Source organism: Panicum virgatum, chromosome 5N (assembly GCF_016808335.1).
Source record: "Panicum virgatum strain AP13 chromosome 5N, P.virgatum_v5, whole genome shotgun sequence".
NCBI classification, from domain to species: domain Eukaryota; kingdom Viridiplantae; phylum Streptophyta; class Magnoliopsida; order Poales; family Poaceae; genus Panicum; species Panicum virgatum.
The window spans coordinates 69,757,178-69,775,785 of record NC_053149.1 but is presented as its reverse complement, the minus strand read 5'-3'; the positions used below and the strand labels follow the sequence as shown (position 1 = coordinate 69,775,785).

Sequence of the window (18,608 nt, the reverse complement as noted above, 5' to 3'; positions counted from 1 at the left end):
ATTCTATTTGTTTCTATGAAGATTGTCTTTCCATGCCCCGTGTATATCTTTGCTATATAATCCGTATACACCTTTGCTACGAAAATAAAACTATCATTTATTTATAAAATTTTGATTTCAAAGTTTTTTTTAGAACTTTTGCGGTACGTGCACTCTACTATGATTATAAATAAGAATTCTCCTATTATATCAAAAATTTTATTATTATTATTATTAATAAAATATAGCACACGCGTGTCGCGCGGGCATCCATCCTAGTAGTCTTATAGAGAGGTAAATGAATCAAAGCCGCAACTAGGCGTCTACTAAAACTACTCAGCGAACTCCCTTCAAGGAAAATTTGTCATATGTTATTATTTCTTCACATAAGAAATATAAGAACATATGTTGCAGATGCTTTTTAGTGGACATGACGTGTTCCACCCTGCAAATGGGTTGGAAACCAGACTATACACACACCAATTCATTCTCATTAGAGAAATTAATATTACCCACACCACTCCAAACCACCACCACAAACCAATCCAACCCAAACATTTCAGGTCAAGATGTAATAAACTATTAGCCAAACTATGGTTACAACCCAATAAAAACTCATTTCCCAAACAACAAATTAAAGTGTAGATTTTGCCACACCGTTTTACACAGAGTAGCCGTCAGTTATACCGAGTCATCTCCAACAAATTTCAGTCAATTTCGATAAAATTTTATAGTGTGAACGCGATGTTTTATTTCTAGCGTCCAACTCTTGACATGGGACCCACGTATAATTCTAGCCACACTGTTTTGCACAAAGTAGCTGCTAGTCATACCGAGTCATCTCCAACAAATTTCAGTTAATTTCGATAAAATTTTATAGTGTGAACGCGATGTTTTATTTCTAAGGTCCGGCTCTTGACGTGGGACCCACGTATAATTCTAGCCACGCTGCTTTGCACATAGTAGATGCTAGTCATACCGAGCCATCTCTAACAAATTTCAGGGCCCGTTTAGTTTCCAAAAATTTTCTTGTGCTGCAGTAACTTTGAACGTTTAATCACTAATTAGGAGTGTTAAATGTGGATAGCTAACAAAACCCATTCCACAACCCTGGGCAAAATCGCGAGACGAATCTAATGAACCTAATTATGCAATGATTAGACAATATCGTGCTACAGTAATCAATCTCTAATGATGGATTAATTAGGCTTAATAGATTCGTCTCGCGATTTCCCGTCCATCCGTGTAATTAGATTTACAATTAGATCATATTTAGCCCTCCTAATCTTCGGTTGAAAATTGCTACAGTATTTTTCCCCAAAAAAATTTGGGAACTAAACGCGCCCTCAGTCAATTTCGATAAAATTTTATAGTGTGAACGCGAGGTTTTATTTTTAGGGTCCGGCTCTTGACGTGGGACCCACGTATAATTCAAAGCACGCTGCTTTGCACAGAGTAGCTCCTAGTCATACTGAGTCATCTCCAACAAATTTCAGTCAAGTTCGATAAAATTTTATAGTGTGAACGCGAGATTTTATTTTTAGGGTCCGGCTCATGATATGGGACCCACGTGTAATTCTAGTTACATTGATTTGCATAAAGTATCTGCTAGTCATACTAAGCCATCTTCAATAAATTTCAGTCAATTTCGATAAAATTTAATAATATAAACGCGAGATTTTATTTTTAATGTCTGGCTCTTACAGGACCGACCTTTATATATAATCATACTGTTTTGCATAAAGAATCCATTTCAGCCCACCCCACTCCACTCCAATCTATATTTACTATATTTACATAGAACTCACTCCACCCCACCCCATTAGATAATATAACTCATTTGAATCCACCCAAACAATCCAAAACATTAGCAAGGTGAGTTCCTAACAAGACAGCAACCATGGTAAGTTGGTATATATAATATCAACCACGTGATTCGTATAAATTGGAAAGAAGAGGATAGCATAACATATGCTTGTAAAATATCAATGGTAAAATTGGATCTGTGACACCGAAAGATGTTGGTTTCATAAATTTACCATCAAAATGTCCCAGTACAGATTAATACTAGCAAAAGATCCCTTTATTTAGAAAGTTACCATTCCGTCAACTTTTTCACGTCCTTACCATTCCGAAAGGAAGGGCATGTAAGTGAAGATGTTCGTTTCTAAGGACGATTATACCACTAACTAATAAGACAAAAATTTAGTGTCCAAAATAGCAAAGCCAATATTTAGACATGCAAACGTTATTTCCTACTGCATTAAGTCGCAATTCCAAGTGAATTTTCAAGTCTATTTACCAACTCTTCACTTACATGCCCTTCCTTGGATATCAGAGAGGGAAAAAAGGTTGCTTGAAGAAGATACATAGTTTCGGATTTTAATTGGTCTAAATATCAATAGATACATATCAATCTTCTTTAGATTATGGGTAGTTCCAGCCTCAGCATTCACAGGTTGGATGCTCAAGTAGGCGGTACAAAAATTGCACAACGCCTTAGACGAAAAAAGTTTTGGCAAAAGCAAAAGAGCAACACCATGACTAAAGACAAAAGTCTATCATCGTGAAAGTAACACATGGTTTTAGTGGCAAATGATAAGTTTCCGGATAGGACAAAACGTATTATACAGTTCAAATGGTAAAAATACTCAGAACTACATATAGCCATCCTACGATCATCCGAGTTGTTTGTAAGAAAATTTTCACCACTCGATGACGCTGGAAAAAACAATGCCAACAATGAAGTCATTTCTTAAAAAAAAAAATGAAGTCACGAGAAAGGGAAATTTTTTTTGGCAGAAGCAAAAGAGCAATACCATGACTAAAGACAAAAGCCTGTCATCGTGAAAGTAACACATGGTTTTAGGCCCTGCTTAGTTTCCAAAAATTTTCATACAGTACCCATCACATCGAATCTTCGAACACATGCATGGAGCATTAAATACAGTTGAAAAAATAATTAATTAGACAGTTCAACTGTAAATGGCGAGACGAATCTTTTAAGCCTAATTAGTTCATGTTTGGACACTAAATGTCAAATAACAATGAAAGTGCTACAGTAGCCGAATCCAAAAAATTTCACGAGCTAGGCCGTGGAAAATGATAAGTTTCGGGATAGGACAAAACGTATTATACAGTTCAAATGGTAAAAATACTCAGAACTAGATATAGCCATCCTACCATCATCCGAGTGGTTTGTAAGAAAATTTTCACCACTCGATGACGCTGGAAAAAGCAATATGGCAACAATGAAGTCATTTCTTCAAAAGAAAAACAATGAAGTCACGAGAAAGGGGAATATGCATCTATTCAGAGGAACTGAGGAAGAAAGCCACATCAACGGATGAGCAGCGTCGTTCACGCGTAGAGAGCTTCCTTCAGGCTTACGGCGATGCCCTACTCAGCCATTCCCCTCCTTCTTCCGTGGCCTCGAAGAGAATCGTCGCCTGCCGCCACTGACGGCCGAAATACGCTGCGAGCGACACCACACGGTGCCGGTCAACGCCGCAGAAAATCTCCACCACTCGAAGCACCCAACGAGGCGTGTCGTTCGTGGGCAGGCCCTACGAGCTGGTGCTCACTGACAACGCGGATCCCACTGCACCCCCGAGCAAAGAAACGGTCCATGGGCCGGGCGCCTCCATCCGTTGCCTTTGCGGCTGATCCGCGCGTAGGAGAGCAGGAGATTCGGAGCCTACACCGACCGGCCCACTGTCGTGTGAACCCAGACTGCCCGTGGGACCACGTGTCATAGATGCCACGCTAATGACTTCCGCGTGTATGTAAACCCACCTGCCCCAAACGCGCGTTCTATATGGACCTACACCCCACCAAGCATATCCACTGACAAACGGTCCCACTCGGTTCTTAGTCCCATCCGTCATGGACAAAGCGAAGGATGCGCGTCCAAGAAATGTCCAGGCAACTTCCTCCGATCCCCTCTCGGGTATAAACAATCCCCAAGGATCTCATTTTTCAGAAGAACCAATCCATCTTAGACTCTCTCCCCTCTCTCTCCACCGAAACGTCCGCAGCCATGGCGACGAGGACGCTGGAGCTGACGCAGATCTCGGCCAAGGATCTCAAGGAGGTGAACCTGCTCTCCAAGATGGAGGTCTACGCCGTCGTCTCCCTCTCCGGCGACCCCCGCTCGCGGCAGCGGATCCAGGCCGACCGCACCGGCGGCCGCAACCCCACCTGGAACGCCACGCTCCGATTCAACGTCCCGGCCAGCGGCGCCGGATCCCTCCACGTCCTCCTCCGCGCCGAGCGCGCCCTCGGCGACCGCGACGTCGGCGAGGTCCACATCCCGCTCTCCGAGCTCCTCTCCGGCGCCCCCGACGGCCCCGTCCCCGCCAAGTTCGTCGCCTACCAGGTCCGCAAGATCTCCTCCGGCAAGCCACAGGGAGTCCTCAACTTCTCCTACAAGCTCGGCGAGGTCACCCAATCGGCCGCCGGCTACGCCCCCGCCCCCGCCCAGTCTGCCTACACCCAGCCTCCCTCCGCATACCCGCCGGCAGGCAAGGCCGACGCGTACCCGCCTCCCTCCGCCTACCCGCCTGCAGCCAAGGCCGACGCGTCCCCGCCTCCCACCGCCTACCCGCCGGCGGCCAAGGCCGACGCGTACCCTCCTCCCACCGCCTATCCACCCGCCGGCAAGACCGACGCGCCACCGACCGCTTACCCGCCCCCATCCGGCTACCCGCCAGCCTCGGGCAAGCCGGCTAAGGCCGGCGAGCCGGTGACTGCGTACCCTGCCGCCGGCCCCAGCACCGCGGCGCCCTACGCCGCTTCTCAGCCGCAGTACGGGTACGGTTACCCACCGCAGCAGCCCGCCGGGTACGGGTACCCTCCCCCGCCGCCGCAAGCCGGGTACGGGGGGTACCCGCCGCAGGCCGGGTACGGGTACCAGCAGCAGGCCGTGAAGCCGCAGAAGAAGAAGAACAACTTCGGGATGGGGCTCGGGGCCGGGCTGCTCGGAGGCGCCGTCGGCGGGCTCCTGATCGGCGATATGATGTCGGACGCGTCGGCGTACGATGCCGGGTTCGACGACGGCGGCGGCTTCGACGGTGGCTTCGATTTCTAGAGGCTTCTGGCATGATACTACAGCAGAGGCCCTCTGATTTGCATTCGACTTTTGTGATGTGTTTCGTTTGTAGTACTACCTAATTGTCTCAGGACCAAATCAAATTATGCATCTTGTCTGATGCGATGGTAATGTAAATATGATGCTGCAGAGACAGTATATGAATTGCAATTTCGTTTTTGAATTTCGAAGTTGTGCGAGTCTGGTCGATTGATGTCTTTGGTTTGAATCAAACACTTGGTTGTGTTGTGTTGACAGTCTAATTTGCGGGAGTTTAATGGCGGCTGGCGAAGCACATTTGAGAATGTGTCGGTATCCTCATCCGGTGGTCCCCGGCACCAATTAGGATGGTGTTGTGTGATTTCTCACTCCGGATGGTTGATGCAAGAATCACTCCGGATGGTTGATGTAAGAGGTAACACAGGAACGCACGAGTTTATCTTAGTTCCGGCCGCCAGGCTGTACGTCCAGCAAAAGGATGTGCGAATGCACTGTACTATTTTGCACCGGGGGTGCCTGTAGTAAGTGTACAAGCGAGGCGAGAGAGGGAGGGAAACTCTCAAATCTAAACGAGGCGAGAGAGGTCACGAGAGAGGGAGGGAAACTCTCAAATCTCTGCTAGGTGATTGAGACAACTGTCAATATCGTGCTCCGGGGAGCGGGCATGTGCGTGCATGGAGGAAGAGAGCGAGAGAGTAGAAGATGATGAAGATAGAGTCCGCCTCTCTTTTTATAGACACAAGGAGGGCGGAGTAAGGCCCCGTTTGGGAGGGCTTCTGGAGCGGCTTCACGAGCGGCTCCAGGTGAAGCCCTCCCAAACGTTTGTTTTGTAACCGGCTTCACACGTGAAGCTGGTTCTGAAGCCATCGGCGACTTACACATGCAAGGTGAAACCATGAAATCGTGGCTTCACGCGGCTTACACATCAATCTAACAAGTGAAGCTGTTTTGCCAAATATTTTCTAAAACGGCTCCAACTCCACCAGATAAACCGCTTCATCTGAGGAGCCGGAGCTAGAGCTGTTTTTGAAATAGTCGGAGCCCTACCAAACAGAACCTAAATATTAAGACAGGGGGAGTTCCTCCCCGGATCGGGGGCGCACAGTGGCCAATCGGCCGCCGGCTACGCCCCCGCCCCCGCCCCCTCCTAGTCCGCCTACACCCCGCCTCCCTCCGCATACCCGCCGGCAGGCAAGGCCGACGCGTACCCGCCTCCCTCCACCTACCCGCCTGCAGCCAAGGCCGACGCGTACCCGCCTCCCACCGCCTATCCGCCCGCCGGCAAGACCGATACGCCAGCGACCGCTTACCCGCCCCCATCCGGCTACCCGCCAGCCTCGGGCAAGCCGGTTAAGGCCGGGGAGCCGGTGACTGCGTACCCTGCCGCCGGCCCCAGCACCGCGGCGCCCTACGCCGCTCCTCAGCCGCAGTACGGGTACGGTTACCCACCGCAGCAGCCCGCCGGGTACGGGTACCCTCCCTCGCCGCCGCAAGCCGGGTACGGGGGGTACCCGCCGCAGGCCGGGTACGGGTACCAGCAGCAGGCCGTGAAGCCGCAGAAGAAGAAGAACAACTTCGGGATGGGGCTCGGGGCCGGGCTGCTCGGAGGCGCCGTCGGCGGGCTCCTGATCGGCGATATGATGTCGGACGCGTCTGCGTACGATGCCGGCTACGACGCCGGGTTCGACGACGGCGGCGGCTTCGACGGTGGCTTCGATTTCTAGAGCCTTCTGGCTTGATGCTACAGCAGAGGCCTCTGTTTTGCATTGGACTTTGTGATGTGTTTCGTTTGTAGTACTACCTAATTGTCTCAGGACCAAATCAAATTATGCATCTTGCCTGATGCGATGGTAATGTAAATATGATGCTGCAGAGACAGTATATGTATTGCAATTTCGATTTTAAATTTCGAAGTTGTGCGATTCTGGTAGATTGATGTCCTCAGGCCCTGTTTAGATCTGATGGGTGTAAATGCAAAAAAAATTTTACAAAGGAATCTAGGTAATTTGAAGTAATAAATGAAGTCTATTTGTAAATTTTTTTTCACAGATGGGCTGTAAATCGCGAGACGAATCTAATGATGCTAATTAATCCACGATTAATCAATAATTAGCGGATGGTTACTGTAGTATCACTGTTGCAATCATGGATTAATTAGGCTCGTTAGATTTGTCTCATGATTTACAGTCCAGTCATGCAAAAAAATTTATAAATAGACTTTATTTAGTATTTTAAATTAGTAAGATTCTTTTGTACTTTTTTACGTTTACGGCTTTTTGCGTTTGACAATCCAATTTGCTGGAGTTTAATGGCGGTAGTACACCGCATGGCTTGAATGCAGTGTTGCGCAGAGGTCGGAGTAGGCGTAGTACACCGCTTACAGTGTTGCAAACTCCCCTGCAGATTGCTGCATCTCCATTTTTATTTTTGTTTTTATATATAAGAATCGCTGCATCTCCATTGACCTGGTTCCTGAATTTAATTAACGCCCAGTTCTCTGGGGCTGACCTGACCTCGCTCGACATTTAATTAACGCAGGTATTGTGAATTTACGTCTTGTTTAGGTGCACTTGAAATTTCAAAACTTTACAAAATTCTCTATCACATCGAATTTTTAAACGCATGAAATATTAAATGTAGCTAAATAAAATAACTAATTACACAATTTAACTATAATTTGTGAGACGAATCTTTTAAGTCTAATTAATCAATTACAGGACAATAATTACTAAATACAAATGAAAGTGTTATAATGCTTTACATCCAAGACTTTTCACATCTAAACAATGCCTTAATTGACGTGTGCATCAGCACTTCTGCACGATGTCAGAACTTTGGCGTCAGCTATAACATTTCGATCTTTTTTTAACAAAGTGAAGCAAATTTTCGATCTTTGTTTTTTAACAAAGTCAAGCTGCGGTACTACCTGTAGTTTGAATTTCGGTGCCGGTGGGTACCGACCTTCCCCTTCCCCATAGAAAAAAAAAGCGATGTGCAAAGCCTACGGGCCCAACCGTTCGTGCCACTTCCACATCTAACATCACAATAACTGTGTGCTAATTCGCGAGACGAATCTAATAAGCCTAATTAATTTATAATTTGCTACAGTGATGCTGCAATAACCATCCGCTAATCATAAATTAATATATCTCATTAGCTTCGTCTCACAATTTAGCCCCAGTGTTCTGCAGTTAGTTTTATAATTAATTTTTATTTAATACTTCTAAATACTAAAAAATTCCAAAAACTTAAAAAAAATCCCCGAAACCAAACAAACCCTTACATGGCAAAATATTATTGGTCACCACAATGATGATTCGATGTTGATAGACCAATGACCTAACTTGGCCGAATGGTCTACTAGAATAGAATGGCGACGCGCTTCCTAGCCAAACCTGGCCAAATAAATGTTCACATTTTTCCCCATCCTATTGACTCGGCCGTGTTTAGTTGCGCTCAGTAAAATTTTTGAAAAGACATCTTTCTACATTTGAAATATTAAACATAGACTAATCACAAAAATAATTACAAAACTCGTCTGTAAATCGCGAGACGAATCTAATGAGCCTAATTAATCCGTCATTAGAGGTTATTTACTGTAGCATTATTGTAGCAATTTAGCATCTGATTACGGTCTAATTAGGTTCATTAGATTCGTCTCGCGATTTACAGTCAGCAGTTGCAATGCGTTTTTTATTTCGTCTAGATTTATTTCGGAAAAAATATTGGAATTTTGATTTTTGCATGTAAACACGGGCTCGATTGCGATCCGGTCCTACACTGGCAACTGTGGCGCAAATCGCCTGCCGTCATTATTCATGAAATCATGATCGAATTAATATTGTTCATAAGAGTATGTATTATAACCGGCGGTAAACGGGCTGGGAACTGACGTGGCCGAGGAGAGAGACGGAGGCGGGCGACTCGCTCCGCGCCCGCTCAGGCCGGCGGAGAGGCACTCCGTGCGTTGCTATTGGCTGAGCTGGCGGGCCGCCACCATCGCCGCCTCCCTCCCAGCCGGCGGTCGGCGCACTCATAACTTGCTCTAAGTGTGAAGTGACGAACAATTATACACGGCGACGTGTACCCCTACGCCACGAAAGGTATGAGCTAGACCTGGGCATGGGTCACCCGACCCGAACAACCCGACCCAACCCGCCCGAAAAAAACCCGACCCGACCCGACCCGAGCTACGTGGCGGGTGGACGCGGGCCGTATTTTTTGACCCGCAACAATCAACGGGCCGGGCACGGGCCGTGATTTTTGACCCAAAACCCGACCCAACCCGAAAAACCCGACCCAAAGGCCAAAAAACCCGACCCAACCCGAAAAAAACCCGACCCGACACGCCCGCGCAGGGTGCACGGGCCAACCCGACCCGACCCGGTGATAGGTACGGGTCAGGCGCGGGCCGTCCTATGCGACCCGTGACCCGACCTTGACCCGACCCGAACCCGACCCGACCCGACGTTTGCCCAGGTCTAGTATGAGCTGCCTTCCCCGCACGGCCTACCGGACACGACACGGCCAGGGCACCTCGACGACTCCGATGGCAACACCGTAAATAAACCCTACCTCCAGCCCCACTTGCCCCACCGCAACCCCGACCTCTATCGCTAGCCCCCCGCACCGCCCGAGCTTCCCCCGTGGCACGAATCCTCCCGCAGCCCTACCTCCCTGCCCGTTCTGCCCCTCGCCCATGGCGACGCCCGCCGCCGCCCCCCCGGCCCCACCAAACCCTAACCCCGTCCCCGACGAACCGCCGCCTCCACTGCCGCAGCAGCAGCAGGAGGAGGCGCCGGAGCCGGAGCCGGAGTCGGAGTCGGAGCCGGAGACGCCACCGCCGCCGGCTCCCGCCACCTCGATCGAGCCCACCCCGTCCGGCGACGAGGAGAGCGAGAGCGATGACTCCTCGTCCGTCTCGTCGGCAGCCTCCTCCGCGCCCACCCCCGCGCCCGCCGGGGGCGCGGCCGGGAGGCCGTTCCCCGCCGCGATGGACCTGCTCCACATCTCCTTCAACCAGGACTACGGCTGCTTCGCGGCGGGCACCAAGTCGGGCTTCCGCATCTACAACTGCGACCCCTTCCGCGAGATCTTCCGCCGCGACCTCGCCGCCGAGGGCGACGGCAGCGGGGGAGGGGGCATCGGCGTCGTCGAGATGCTCTTCCGCTGCAACATACTCGCGCTCGTCGGCGGCGGCGACAACCCCCACTACCCGCCCAACAAGGTCATGATCTGGGACGACCACCAGAGCCGCTGCATCGGGGAGCTCTCCTTCCGCTCCCCAGTCCGCGGAGTCCGCCTGCGCCGCGACCGCATCATAGTGGTCCTCGAGAACAAAATTTTCGTGTACAACTTCGCCGACCTTAAGCTCGTGCACCAGATTGAGACCGCGCCCAACCCCAAGGGCCTTTGCGCCGTGTCGCAACAGCCTGGGTCGATCGTGCTGGTTTGCCCTGGTGCGCAGAAGGGGCAGGTCAGGGTGGAACACTATGGGGCAAGGAAGACCAAGTTTATCAATGCGCACACTTCCCGTGTTGCGTGCTTTGCGTTGTCGCAGGATGGGAGGCTGATCGCCACTGCTAGCACCAAAGGAACGCTGGTCAGAATATACAATGCTGCCGAGGGCAATCTTCTGCAGGAAGTAAGTTTTCTTAACAATTAACATTTATGTAACTGTAACATGCAAGTCCTGTTGGCAAACTTCAAAATTCACAAAAACTGATTTTGGTCAAGTGAATAGGTAAGAACATGTCTTTGATCAGCTGCTGGATGCAAACTTGGAGTAGTTTATGATATTAATTGTGCTGCCTTTTTTCTAGCAAGTTTATGATATGTTTAATTGTGCTACATTTTTTGCTAGCATGGTATAGCGTTGGCTCACATGGATCGTTTTTACTGTGATGGTCTTGTAGTAACTGCAGGCTTCACAGCTAGCTTGACGTTCTTTACAGGTTGTTTGTAGAAACAGAACATTGCTTTGTCTGATCGTGACCAAACATGAAATGATTACAGATTGCCGGTGCATGCATGATTTAATTAATTGACTGAATATAATTTGAGAGGGCGGTGAAAATTGCCTACTGGTAGCTTCTTTGAGGGAAGTTCATGAGTCCCTTTGAACATTTCTGAATTGCACATATTTGAATCGGTTAATGATAACTGGATCTTTCTAGTACAATTGCCCTTCACCATTATGTTTATTTACTTAAACTTATACCTTAGAAAGTTATAGGTGTAGAACAGGACTTTTGCTGAAAGGTTGTTTTATGATGTCACACTCTGTGTACTGCAAAATCTTCTTCTTGACGCTAGAAAATTTAAGGATTGCAGCTGCCCTTATAGCACTTCAGAGCTTTGGGAGTCGGTTCACATGCTTTTTGTTTTTTTTTAAGTCGACTAGCCTTGATTCCTTGAAGTAAATATACCTCACCACTGATGCTATGAGCCAAAAATTGAATTTCCATTCTAACGTATCTGAACTTACAACTTCGCAATCAAACGCTGACATGAAGCTCTACATTTTTGTTTTCTCCAAGATCAATTTATCAATCCAAAATTGCCAACACTTTATATTCCAAAACTGCACATTCAGCACTAGATTTTGAAGAACCTTCACCAAGGGCATCCCACCTGCCCAAATTATGGCAATAAGAGCAATGACACCGCTGAAACTGGTGGTGGATGTAGTGGCATGCGTCTAGTTAAGTACTTAAGTATGACTAGATGATGTTGTAAACAACTAACAACCCCAGTGATGCAACATTAGACGGCTAGGATTTTGGGTTCTACCTTGGTGTCAGGGTTGGATGTGGTGTTGATGGTAGCGTGTAGGGAAAATGCAGGTTGTGTCTAGGGTAGAGTTAGGTGTTACTGATTTTGTGGTGAAGAGAAAGTGATTGTGACATCTGGTGCTCTTCAGAATGGGTTTACTGTTTGAGAAAAAAAATGAATGCGTGCATCCACCAACAAAGTTTTTTGTACGAGTGTTTAGATTTTATATATTGTTTTAAATACCACGAATTGCTTCTAATTTTTACATTTCTTGATCAAGTTTCCTACTTATGAATCTCGTTGTGCAACTATGACCGACTTATGTTACTCTTTTGTGTATTAGTTCTTCTAAATTTGCTTTTGTTTTAAGCATCGGCAAACTTATGACGTGTTCTGTACATATTTTTACTGAGGATATGGTTATTAATTGTGTCTGCTTTCTTCTGTTTTAGGTAAGGAGAGGTGCCGACAGAGCAGAAATATATAGCTTGGCTTTCTCAAATAATTTGCAGTATTTGGCTGTATCCAGTGATAAAGGAACAATTCATGTGTTCAATCTAAAGATCAATGTGGGATCGAATGCCAATGATAAGCCCATGCCTGCTCCAGAGCCTGAAATTCCCCATATAAGTCCTCCTCTTTCCTTCATCAAGGGTAAGTTGGCTAGCCATCCATTCAAATGTCTCGACTCAGAACGAGCATGTGTTGAAATAGTTTCCCTTTTGGTTACTGTGAAATAGTTTTCCAGATTGTTTCCTTTCCTTTTTTTCCTTTTCTTGAGAAAAGAATACACCTGTTCACTTCAAGTGGTTTCTGTTTGATACTATGGGTGTAGCTTAGCATACCATACTTACCTGGGATGAGATCTTTATCTCAATATTGAAGCGTATTTGCTGTTTCCAATTTTCCTTTCCTGATTGGCCTCATATTTAGTTGTTTATTTTCCATCATTGGCAGGTGTGTTGCCGAAATATTTCCACTCAGAGTGGTCAGTTGCTCAATTCAGGCTTCATGAGGGTGAGCAGTATATTGTTGCATTTGGACACGAGAAGAATACCGTGGCAGTTGTTGGTATGGATGGAAGGTACGGGCATGAAATTGAACATTCAACACTTGAGTGCTGTAGTTTGCATCTACAGATTTGGGCTTGATATTTTTCGTTCATGATTTTGCAGCTTCAACAGATGCCAGTTTGACCCTGTTAATGGAGGAGAAATGTTGCAGCTGGAGTGCTACAATTTCCTAAAACCATCGGATCAACAGTAGCAGTATACTGTAATCATAAGCTATTAATCTCCCTTGTACCAGGATTGTACAGTATCTTTGTGCGCTCTCGTTCACCCGAGGGCTAAGCAGAAGCTCATATTTTATTTGTAAATATATCTTGTTGGTTCCGGAGTATGTTCTGTGTGAGGGTCAAAAACACCCTTCTGCAGATGAACATAATAATAGAATGCATCTCGATGTTATGATGAATGGGAATAAAATAGCCTAACGTTGTTTCTACATTTACTAGCTTATTCTGCTGGCGAATACTTTGACGTTCATTTGGCGAATAAATCAACTGGCGTTGCACGTTTTTCCGCTGCGTTCGGTTTCGTGACCGATGTACTGATCGTTTTGGGTGATGTTTCGCCTGTTTGATGACTCCTTGATAGATGAGCAGTGGCGACTTCTCCCCCTCGCCCCTCCTGTGTCCTGTGGATTGGCAATTTGGCATGTGCTAGCGGTGAATCTTGGGCGATTATCCGGCATCCGCCCAACGACCCCGATCCAGTTCCTTCTCTGCCATTCATGCGCGCCATGCCGCGTACCTACGCCGCCGTGCGCCATCAAGTCGACGCAGGCAGCTTCCTCCCCGCCGCATACCGAAGAATTCACACCGGTTCAGATTGAGATTGAGGTAGTTGAGGAAATATCGCGCCAGCTCCGTGCCTGTCGATGATAATGACGTGGGCGCCACTCGGACTGGCACGTCGCCTCCGCTCCGCTGTCTTGTGTTGTGTCTATAAAGAAGCACGCTGTGTGGACGCGTGAGAATTGACCGACTTGCTCTGCCTTTCCCCAGCAGAGAGAGAGAGAGAGAGAGAGAGAGAGAGAGAGAGAGAGAGAGGAGCGATGGCGCCGCGGAAGCTGTACGGGATGCCACTGTCGGCGAACGTGATACGCGTTGCCACCGTGCTCAACGAGAAGGGCCTCGACTTCGAGATCGTCCCCGTCGACCTCCGCACCGGCGCCCACAAGAACCCGGAATTCCTCGCCCTCAACGTACGCCCGCTCCCTTCAATTCGGCTTCCGTTGCTTTTCGGCCAGATCCTCATGTGCTGTTGTTCCCTCCTCGCAGCCTTTCGGCCAGATCCCTGCGCTGGAGGACGGAGATGAAGTTCTCTACGGTATGTAACTGACGGACATCGCTGCTCGTTCACCGCTCAGTTGTTTACTAGTAGTTGATAGTTCCCCCTCGCAATTGATTAATGATTATTATCAGCTCACACTCGCCATTTCAAATGAACCACTAGATCCTGATCTAGGAACAGTATCTCCGTTGTACCTTACTACTAGTTCCGTGATTATTTTTTAAAAAAATGAGCCTAATGCTTGCTAGTTGACTACTAGTACTTTGATGATTCCATCTGTCTGGTGAAAAATTGGTCGAAATGAGACCGAATTCATCTTACTGTCCCAACTCCCAACCTTTGTTGACCTGACGCCTGCATCGAATCGAGTCACCAAAAGCCCTGCTGAATCTGAAATTCTGACGGAGCGAGCGCTTGAAATTTGCATCGCAGAGTCCCGGGCGATCAACCGGTACATCGCTTCCAAGTACAAGTCGGAGGGCCCCGACCTCCTCCCGACGCCGTCGGCGAAGCTGGAGGTGTGGCTGGAGGTCGAGTCGCACCACTTCTACCCCAACGTGTCGCCGCTGGTGTTCCAGCTCCTCGTCAAGCCGCTCCTGGGCGGCGCCCCGGACCCCGTGGTGGTCGACAAGCACGCGCACCAGCTCGCCAAGGTGCTCGACGTCTACGAGGCGCACCTCGCCGGCAACAAGTACCTCGCCGGCGACCAGTTCTCGCTCGCCGACGCCAACCACATGTCCTACCTCTTCTGCCTCAGCAAGACCCCCAAGGCGGGCCTCGTCGACGAGAGGCCCCACGTCAAGGCCTGGTGGGAGGACATCGCCGCCCGCCCCGCCTTCAAGAAGACCGTCGCCGCCATCCCCTTGCCGCCGCTCCCGTCCGCATGAGCTCACGCGCCCGCGTCGACTCACAAAAGCTTAGCTTTGGTACCGTAGATCCGTTGAATAAATAACAACTGCGCGTTGGATGTGCTCAATTATATATGTGATGAATTTGCCTTTGCTCCTCACTTTATATTATTCTCTTCGTGCTGGCTTCCAGTAATTGTTCGTGTGATTAGCAGTATGCCAGGTATTGTAGAGTTGATCATTTGTGAACTTCGATGAGCGCCTTTTTGCCCCCTTACCGTTGATCGCTCGTTTTCCCTTTTCTCCTAGATGAATTTGAGCTGCCTGCGTTTGGGTCTTCGGGAGACCCCAAAAAGAAAAAGGTCTTTTTAAAAAAAAGTAAAGAAAAAAAACATCGCGCTCGTACTAATCCCCCGGGCCCGTGCCTAGGACTCCAGCCTTTTGGGCCTGTAGATACTTGGGCTGCCGACCCGCCGCCGAGCTTGGTGGGTAATTAGAAAGGAAAACAATAGTGTTGGGCCATTTCTTCTGATTTTTTTAGAATATGGATGAGTTCCAGCCTTGATCACTTACAAGCGACTAAATAAAAAACAGAACGGCACAATACGCCACAGTTGAATCACGCCGCCTCGCAAATCTTTGCACATTTGTCAGTGCTGCTGTTGGGCTCGAAGAAAATTAAAGAAGATTTAGAGAGCTCGGCCTTCAGTCAATGCCAACGACATTTGAACCATTTACCATTTCGCACGGCTTCTGCAGAAACGTTTGATGAACGATATGATGCCAATGTTAGAGGTAAAAAAAAATGTCCGAAAGGCGAAAGCAGAGGAAACGTGAGGACAGCAAGTTAGCAACGTATATTCTCTGGTGTTCGTGTTCCCATGGGCTTAGCTGTATCCTGTCCTGTGCACTCATGAACGATCGACGCCATGGCTACTTTACAATAGCCATACGATACTCTTATGGCCCGCGTTGAAACTTTTGACATTCTATTTCTTCTTAATGCAATGATACATACTGCTTCTACAATGCTATGCATACCAGCCTAATAACAAGATCTAATGGACAGTGAAGCATCGTCCCTAAAACTCTTCAGTAACTGACCTAAAAAACTATTTAGTAACTGAATAATTCTTTTTCTTGAGAGAAACAACTGACTAAGCTTTCACAACCCATGAGACTGAACACAAATCTTGAGTCAGTACCATCGAAACACTCTTTTTTTTATAGAAAAATTGAAAGGTGACAAAGAAACATCGCAAGAACGGATGATTCCACACGTAGGTTCAGTCGACACTTGCACGCACGATGAGATGCAAGGCAGGGAAAAAGAAAACAACCACTGAAAACTCAGTAATACTTATATTTTGAAAACAAAAAAAAAACTCAGTACTACTACATACCATACTGGATGCACACGCGTAGGAGGAGACCACGGCAACCAAATCAATGACTACTCCCTATATGCAGGCGCGTACAAATATACGTCGGCAAGCCGCGCGCGTACACTACACGTATACGTGAAAGATTGCATACATATGTACGAACGAACGTACAAACTGATGATCTATCGATCAGACGTACACACTAGCTTAATTAGATATGTAGATGCAAGAAGGCTAGCTCGATGACCGACGATGAAGATGATGATGATGCAAGCGAGCGATCAAGCGAGCAGCAAGAAGTAGTAGCTATATGGGCATCATCATCGATCCTAGGCGTCGATGACGCGGAAGGCGTCGCGGTTCTTGATGACGATGTCGTACATGTGGACGGAGCCGAAGTGGGCGAAGTCCTTGGGCAGCGAGATGAGGTCCACGGAGGTGCGCTTGTGGTACTGCAGCAGCATCCCGTCGCCGCAGCCGCCGCCGGCGTAGTAGCGCTCCCACCCCAGCGCCGCCAGCTTGCGCTCCAGCGAGGCGTAGGAGGAGACCACCTCCCCGGACGGCGTGTGCAGCAGCGCCTTGCGCTTCCCCGACGCCGCCGCCGCCGCCCCCGACGTCGGGTTCTCCACCAGCCGCACCACGCCGTTCCGGAACACCCACACGCCCGACATGCTTCTCTGCTGGCTGTCTTGTAATTTGCAGGCGGCGGCCGGCCGGCGGGGGTTGGGATGCGGAGGAGGGTGTGCTGGGCGAGCGGCTATAAATAATACAAGGGCGGGCGCTGTGGACGGACGGGTGGATTCGACCGACCGGCCGGCCCGCCCGGGCGCGGTATATGTGCGCGAACCGTACTTTGCGCGCTGCGCCGGCCGTCCCGGCGGGGCCCCGGCGATCAAGAATGGACGGTCCGGGAGGCTTCAGAGCTCCGGCCGGGTAAGGATTGGTTGCCATGGGGATGGAAAGAGAATCCGTGCCTGCGGCTGTGCATGGTCACCCCCAATGGCGAGGCATTGTCGTCTCGACGATCTGCTAGATTCATATTGCCATCGTCATGATTTACGAGCTACAGGCTTTACGTAGATCTCAGTATGTAGGTTTGGCAGTGTCCTTGTCAGATCCTGTGCCTACCTAAACAACACAAAACAATACAACAACGGAATCCCATTATATTCCCGGCTATCCCAAAACCCAAAATGCAAAATTTTTGTAAATCACTTGCATGGACTACTAAATATAGTTAAAAAATAAATCGCATTACAAAGATGGACTGTAAATCGCAAGACGAATCTAATGAGTCTAATTAGAACGTGATTAGACGCTAAATTGCTACAGTAAACATCTCTAATGGTGAATTAATTAGACTCATTAGATTCGTCTCGTAGTTTACAGACAAAAGCTGTAATTAGTTTTCTGATTAGTCTACATTTAATACTTCAAATGTTGAAGATTTTCTTCTAAAAATGTAAAAATGCAAAATACAAAGTGATCTAAACAAGACCTAGGTTGTGTACGCTCTCTCGCTGATCGTGTAAATCCATGAAAATACGAATGCAAAGATTTGATGGACGAATGGGGCAGCAGCAGCCAGCAGGGATGGATGGATGATGCCATGCGTGCACAGTGCGGAGAACAGTGATGTCCATGGAATCCAATCCTCGATCCACGAAGCTAGCTAGGTTCCCACACCCACGCACCTAGCGCGGCTAGCTGGCAGGCCAGGCGCGCCTCATCGCATATGGCCGGAAGCATCCATTCGCCGCCGATGGATTGCAGCCGATGCCGATCGATAATGCATGCGTCACGGGTGACAGCGAAAACAAATCGATCGATGCAAAATCGAATTCCCCCCTATCGTCGTCTCATCCAGTCCTGGTCTCATCTCTCTCTCTCTCTATGCCAGCCGATCATCTCTTGATGAGCGAGAGCCCTAGCCAATGAGGCGGCCGGCCGGAGCTGGAGAAGATGGCGACCGCGATGGATCGATCGATCGATTGATATGAGATATTGAGATGAAAATATATATTATAAGGCTGGTGCAAAAAGCAAACTTATTATTAGGATCCGATCCCATGCTGGATGGCTCGCCCATTTCTTTGGCAACCAAGCGAATCGGCACCGTGCACCTCGTTATTATCTGGATGCCCGCCTACCGCGCTGCCTGTGGTGTCTGGATGCC

At 48.4% G+C, this 18,608-nt stretch overlaps 5 protein-coding genes across 5 annotated transcripts; 4 read left to right on the top strand and 1 right to left on the bottom strand.

The window, feature by feature from the left end:
* Positions 1–3,933: 3,933 nt before the first annotated feature.
* LOC120673913 (protein SRC2-like) lies at positions 3,934–5,275 on the top strand. Its single transcript, XM_039954955.1, has one exon. It carries the CDS (start codon positions 4,019–4,021, stop codon positions 5,066–5,068), a length of 1,050 nt encoding a protein of 349 aa, XP_039810889.1. The 5' UTR covers positions 3,934–4,018; the 3' UTR covers positions 5,069–5,275.
* Positions 5,276–5,742: 467 nt separating this feature from the next.
* Positions 5,743–6,998, top strand: LOC120675122 (protein SRC2-like). The gene is made up of 2 exons (XM_039956210.1): positions 5,743–5,784; positions 6,220–6,998. The coding sequence occupies exons 1-2, from the start codon at positions 5,743–5,745 to the stop codon at positions 6,790–6,792; spliced, it is 615 nt and encodes a 204-aa protein (XP_039812144.1). The 3' UTR covers positions 6,793–6,998.
* Positions 6,999–9,687: 2,689 nt separating this feature from the next.
* LOC120673663 (autophagy-related protein 18a-like) lies at positions 9,688–13,350 on the top strand. Its single transcript, XM_039954615.1, has 4 exons — positions 9,688–10,712; positions 12,295–12,496; positions 12,800–12,926; positions 13,018–13,350. Exons 1-4 carry the CDS (start codon positions 9,768–9,770, stop codon positions 13,106–13,108), a joined length of 1,365 nt encoding a protein of 454 aa, XP_039810549.1. The 5' UTR covers positions 9,688–9,767; the 3' UTR covers positions 13,109–13,350.
* Positions 13,351–13,871: 521 nt separating this feature from the next.
* Positions 13,872–15,318, top strand: LOC120673456 (glutathione S-transferase 3-like). The gene is made up of 3 exons (XM_039954291.1): positions 13,872–14,110; positions 14,187–14,235; positions 14,632–15,318. The coding sequence occupies exons 1-3, from the start codon at positions 13,961–13,963 to the stop codon at positions 15,084–15,086; spliced, it is 654 nt and encodes a 217-aa protein (XP_039810225.1). The 5' UTR covers positions 13,872–13,960; the 3' UTR covers positions 15,087–15,318.
* A 939-nt stretch (positions 15,319–16,257) lies between these two features.
* On the bottom strand, positions 16,258–17,180 carry LOC120673457 (flowering-promoting factor 1-like protein 2). The gene has a single exon (XM_039954292.1). The coding sequence runs from the start codon at positions 17,101–17,103 to the stop codon at positions 16,762–16,764; it is 342 nt and encodes a 113-aa protein (XP_039810226.1). The 5' UTR covers positions 17,104–17,180; the 3' UTR covers positions 16,258–16,761.
* Between the last annotated feature and the right edge of the window lie 1,428 nt (positions 17,181–18,608).

Coding starts and splice junctions, on each gene's coding strand:
- LOC120673663 (XM_039954615.1), top strand. CDS start 9,768: ATGGCGACGCCCGCCGCCGCCCCCCCGGCCCCACCAAACCCTAACCCC. Junction 12,497..12,799: donor TCCTCTTTCCTTCATCAAGG/GTAAGTTGGCTA, acceptor CATCATTGGCAG/GTGTGTTGCCGAAATATTTC. Junction 12,927..13,017: donor GTTGTTGGTATGGATGGAAG/GTACGGGCATGA, acceptor ATGATTTTGCAG/CTTCAACAGATGCCAGTTTG.
- LOC120673457 (XM_039954292.1), bottom strand. CDS start 17,103: ATGTCGGGCGTGTGGGTGTTCCGGAACGGCGTGGTGCGGCTGGTGGAG.
- LOC120675122 (XM_039956210.1), top strand. CDS start 5,743: ATGGAGGAAGAGAGCGAGAGAGTAGAAGATGATGAAGATAGA. Junction 5,785..6,219: donor TAGAAGATGATGAAGATAGA/GTCCGCCTCTCT, acceptor GCCCCCTCCTAG/TCCGCCTACACCCCGCCTCC.
- LOC120673913 (XM_039954955.1), top strand. CDS start 4,019: ATGGCGACGAGGACGCTGGAGCTGACGCAGATCTCGGCCAAGGATCTC.
- LOC120673456 (XM_039954291.1), top strand. CDS start 13,961: ATGGCGCCGCGGAAGCTGTACGGGATGCCACTGTCGGCGAACGTGATA. Junction 14,111..14,186: donor CGGAATTCCTCGCCCTCAAC/GTACGCCCGCTC, acceptor CCCTCCTCGCAG/CCTTTCGGCCAGATCCCTGC. Junction 14,236..14,631: donor CGGAGATGAAGTTCTCTACG/GTATGTAACTGA, acceptor TTTGCATCGCAG/AGTCCCGGGCGATCAACCGG.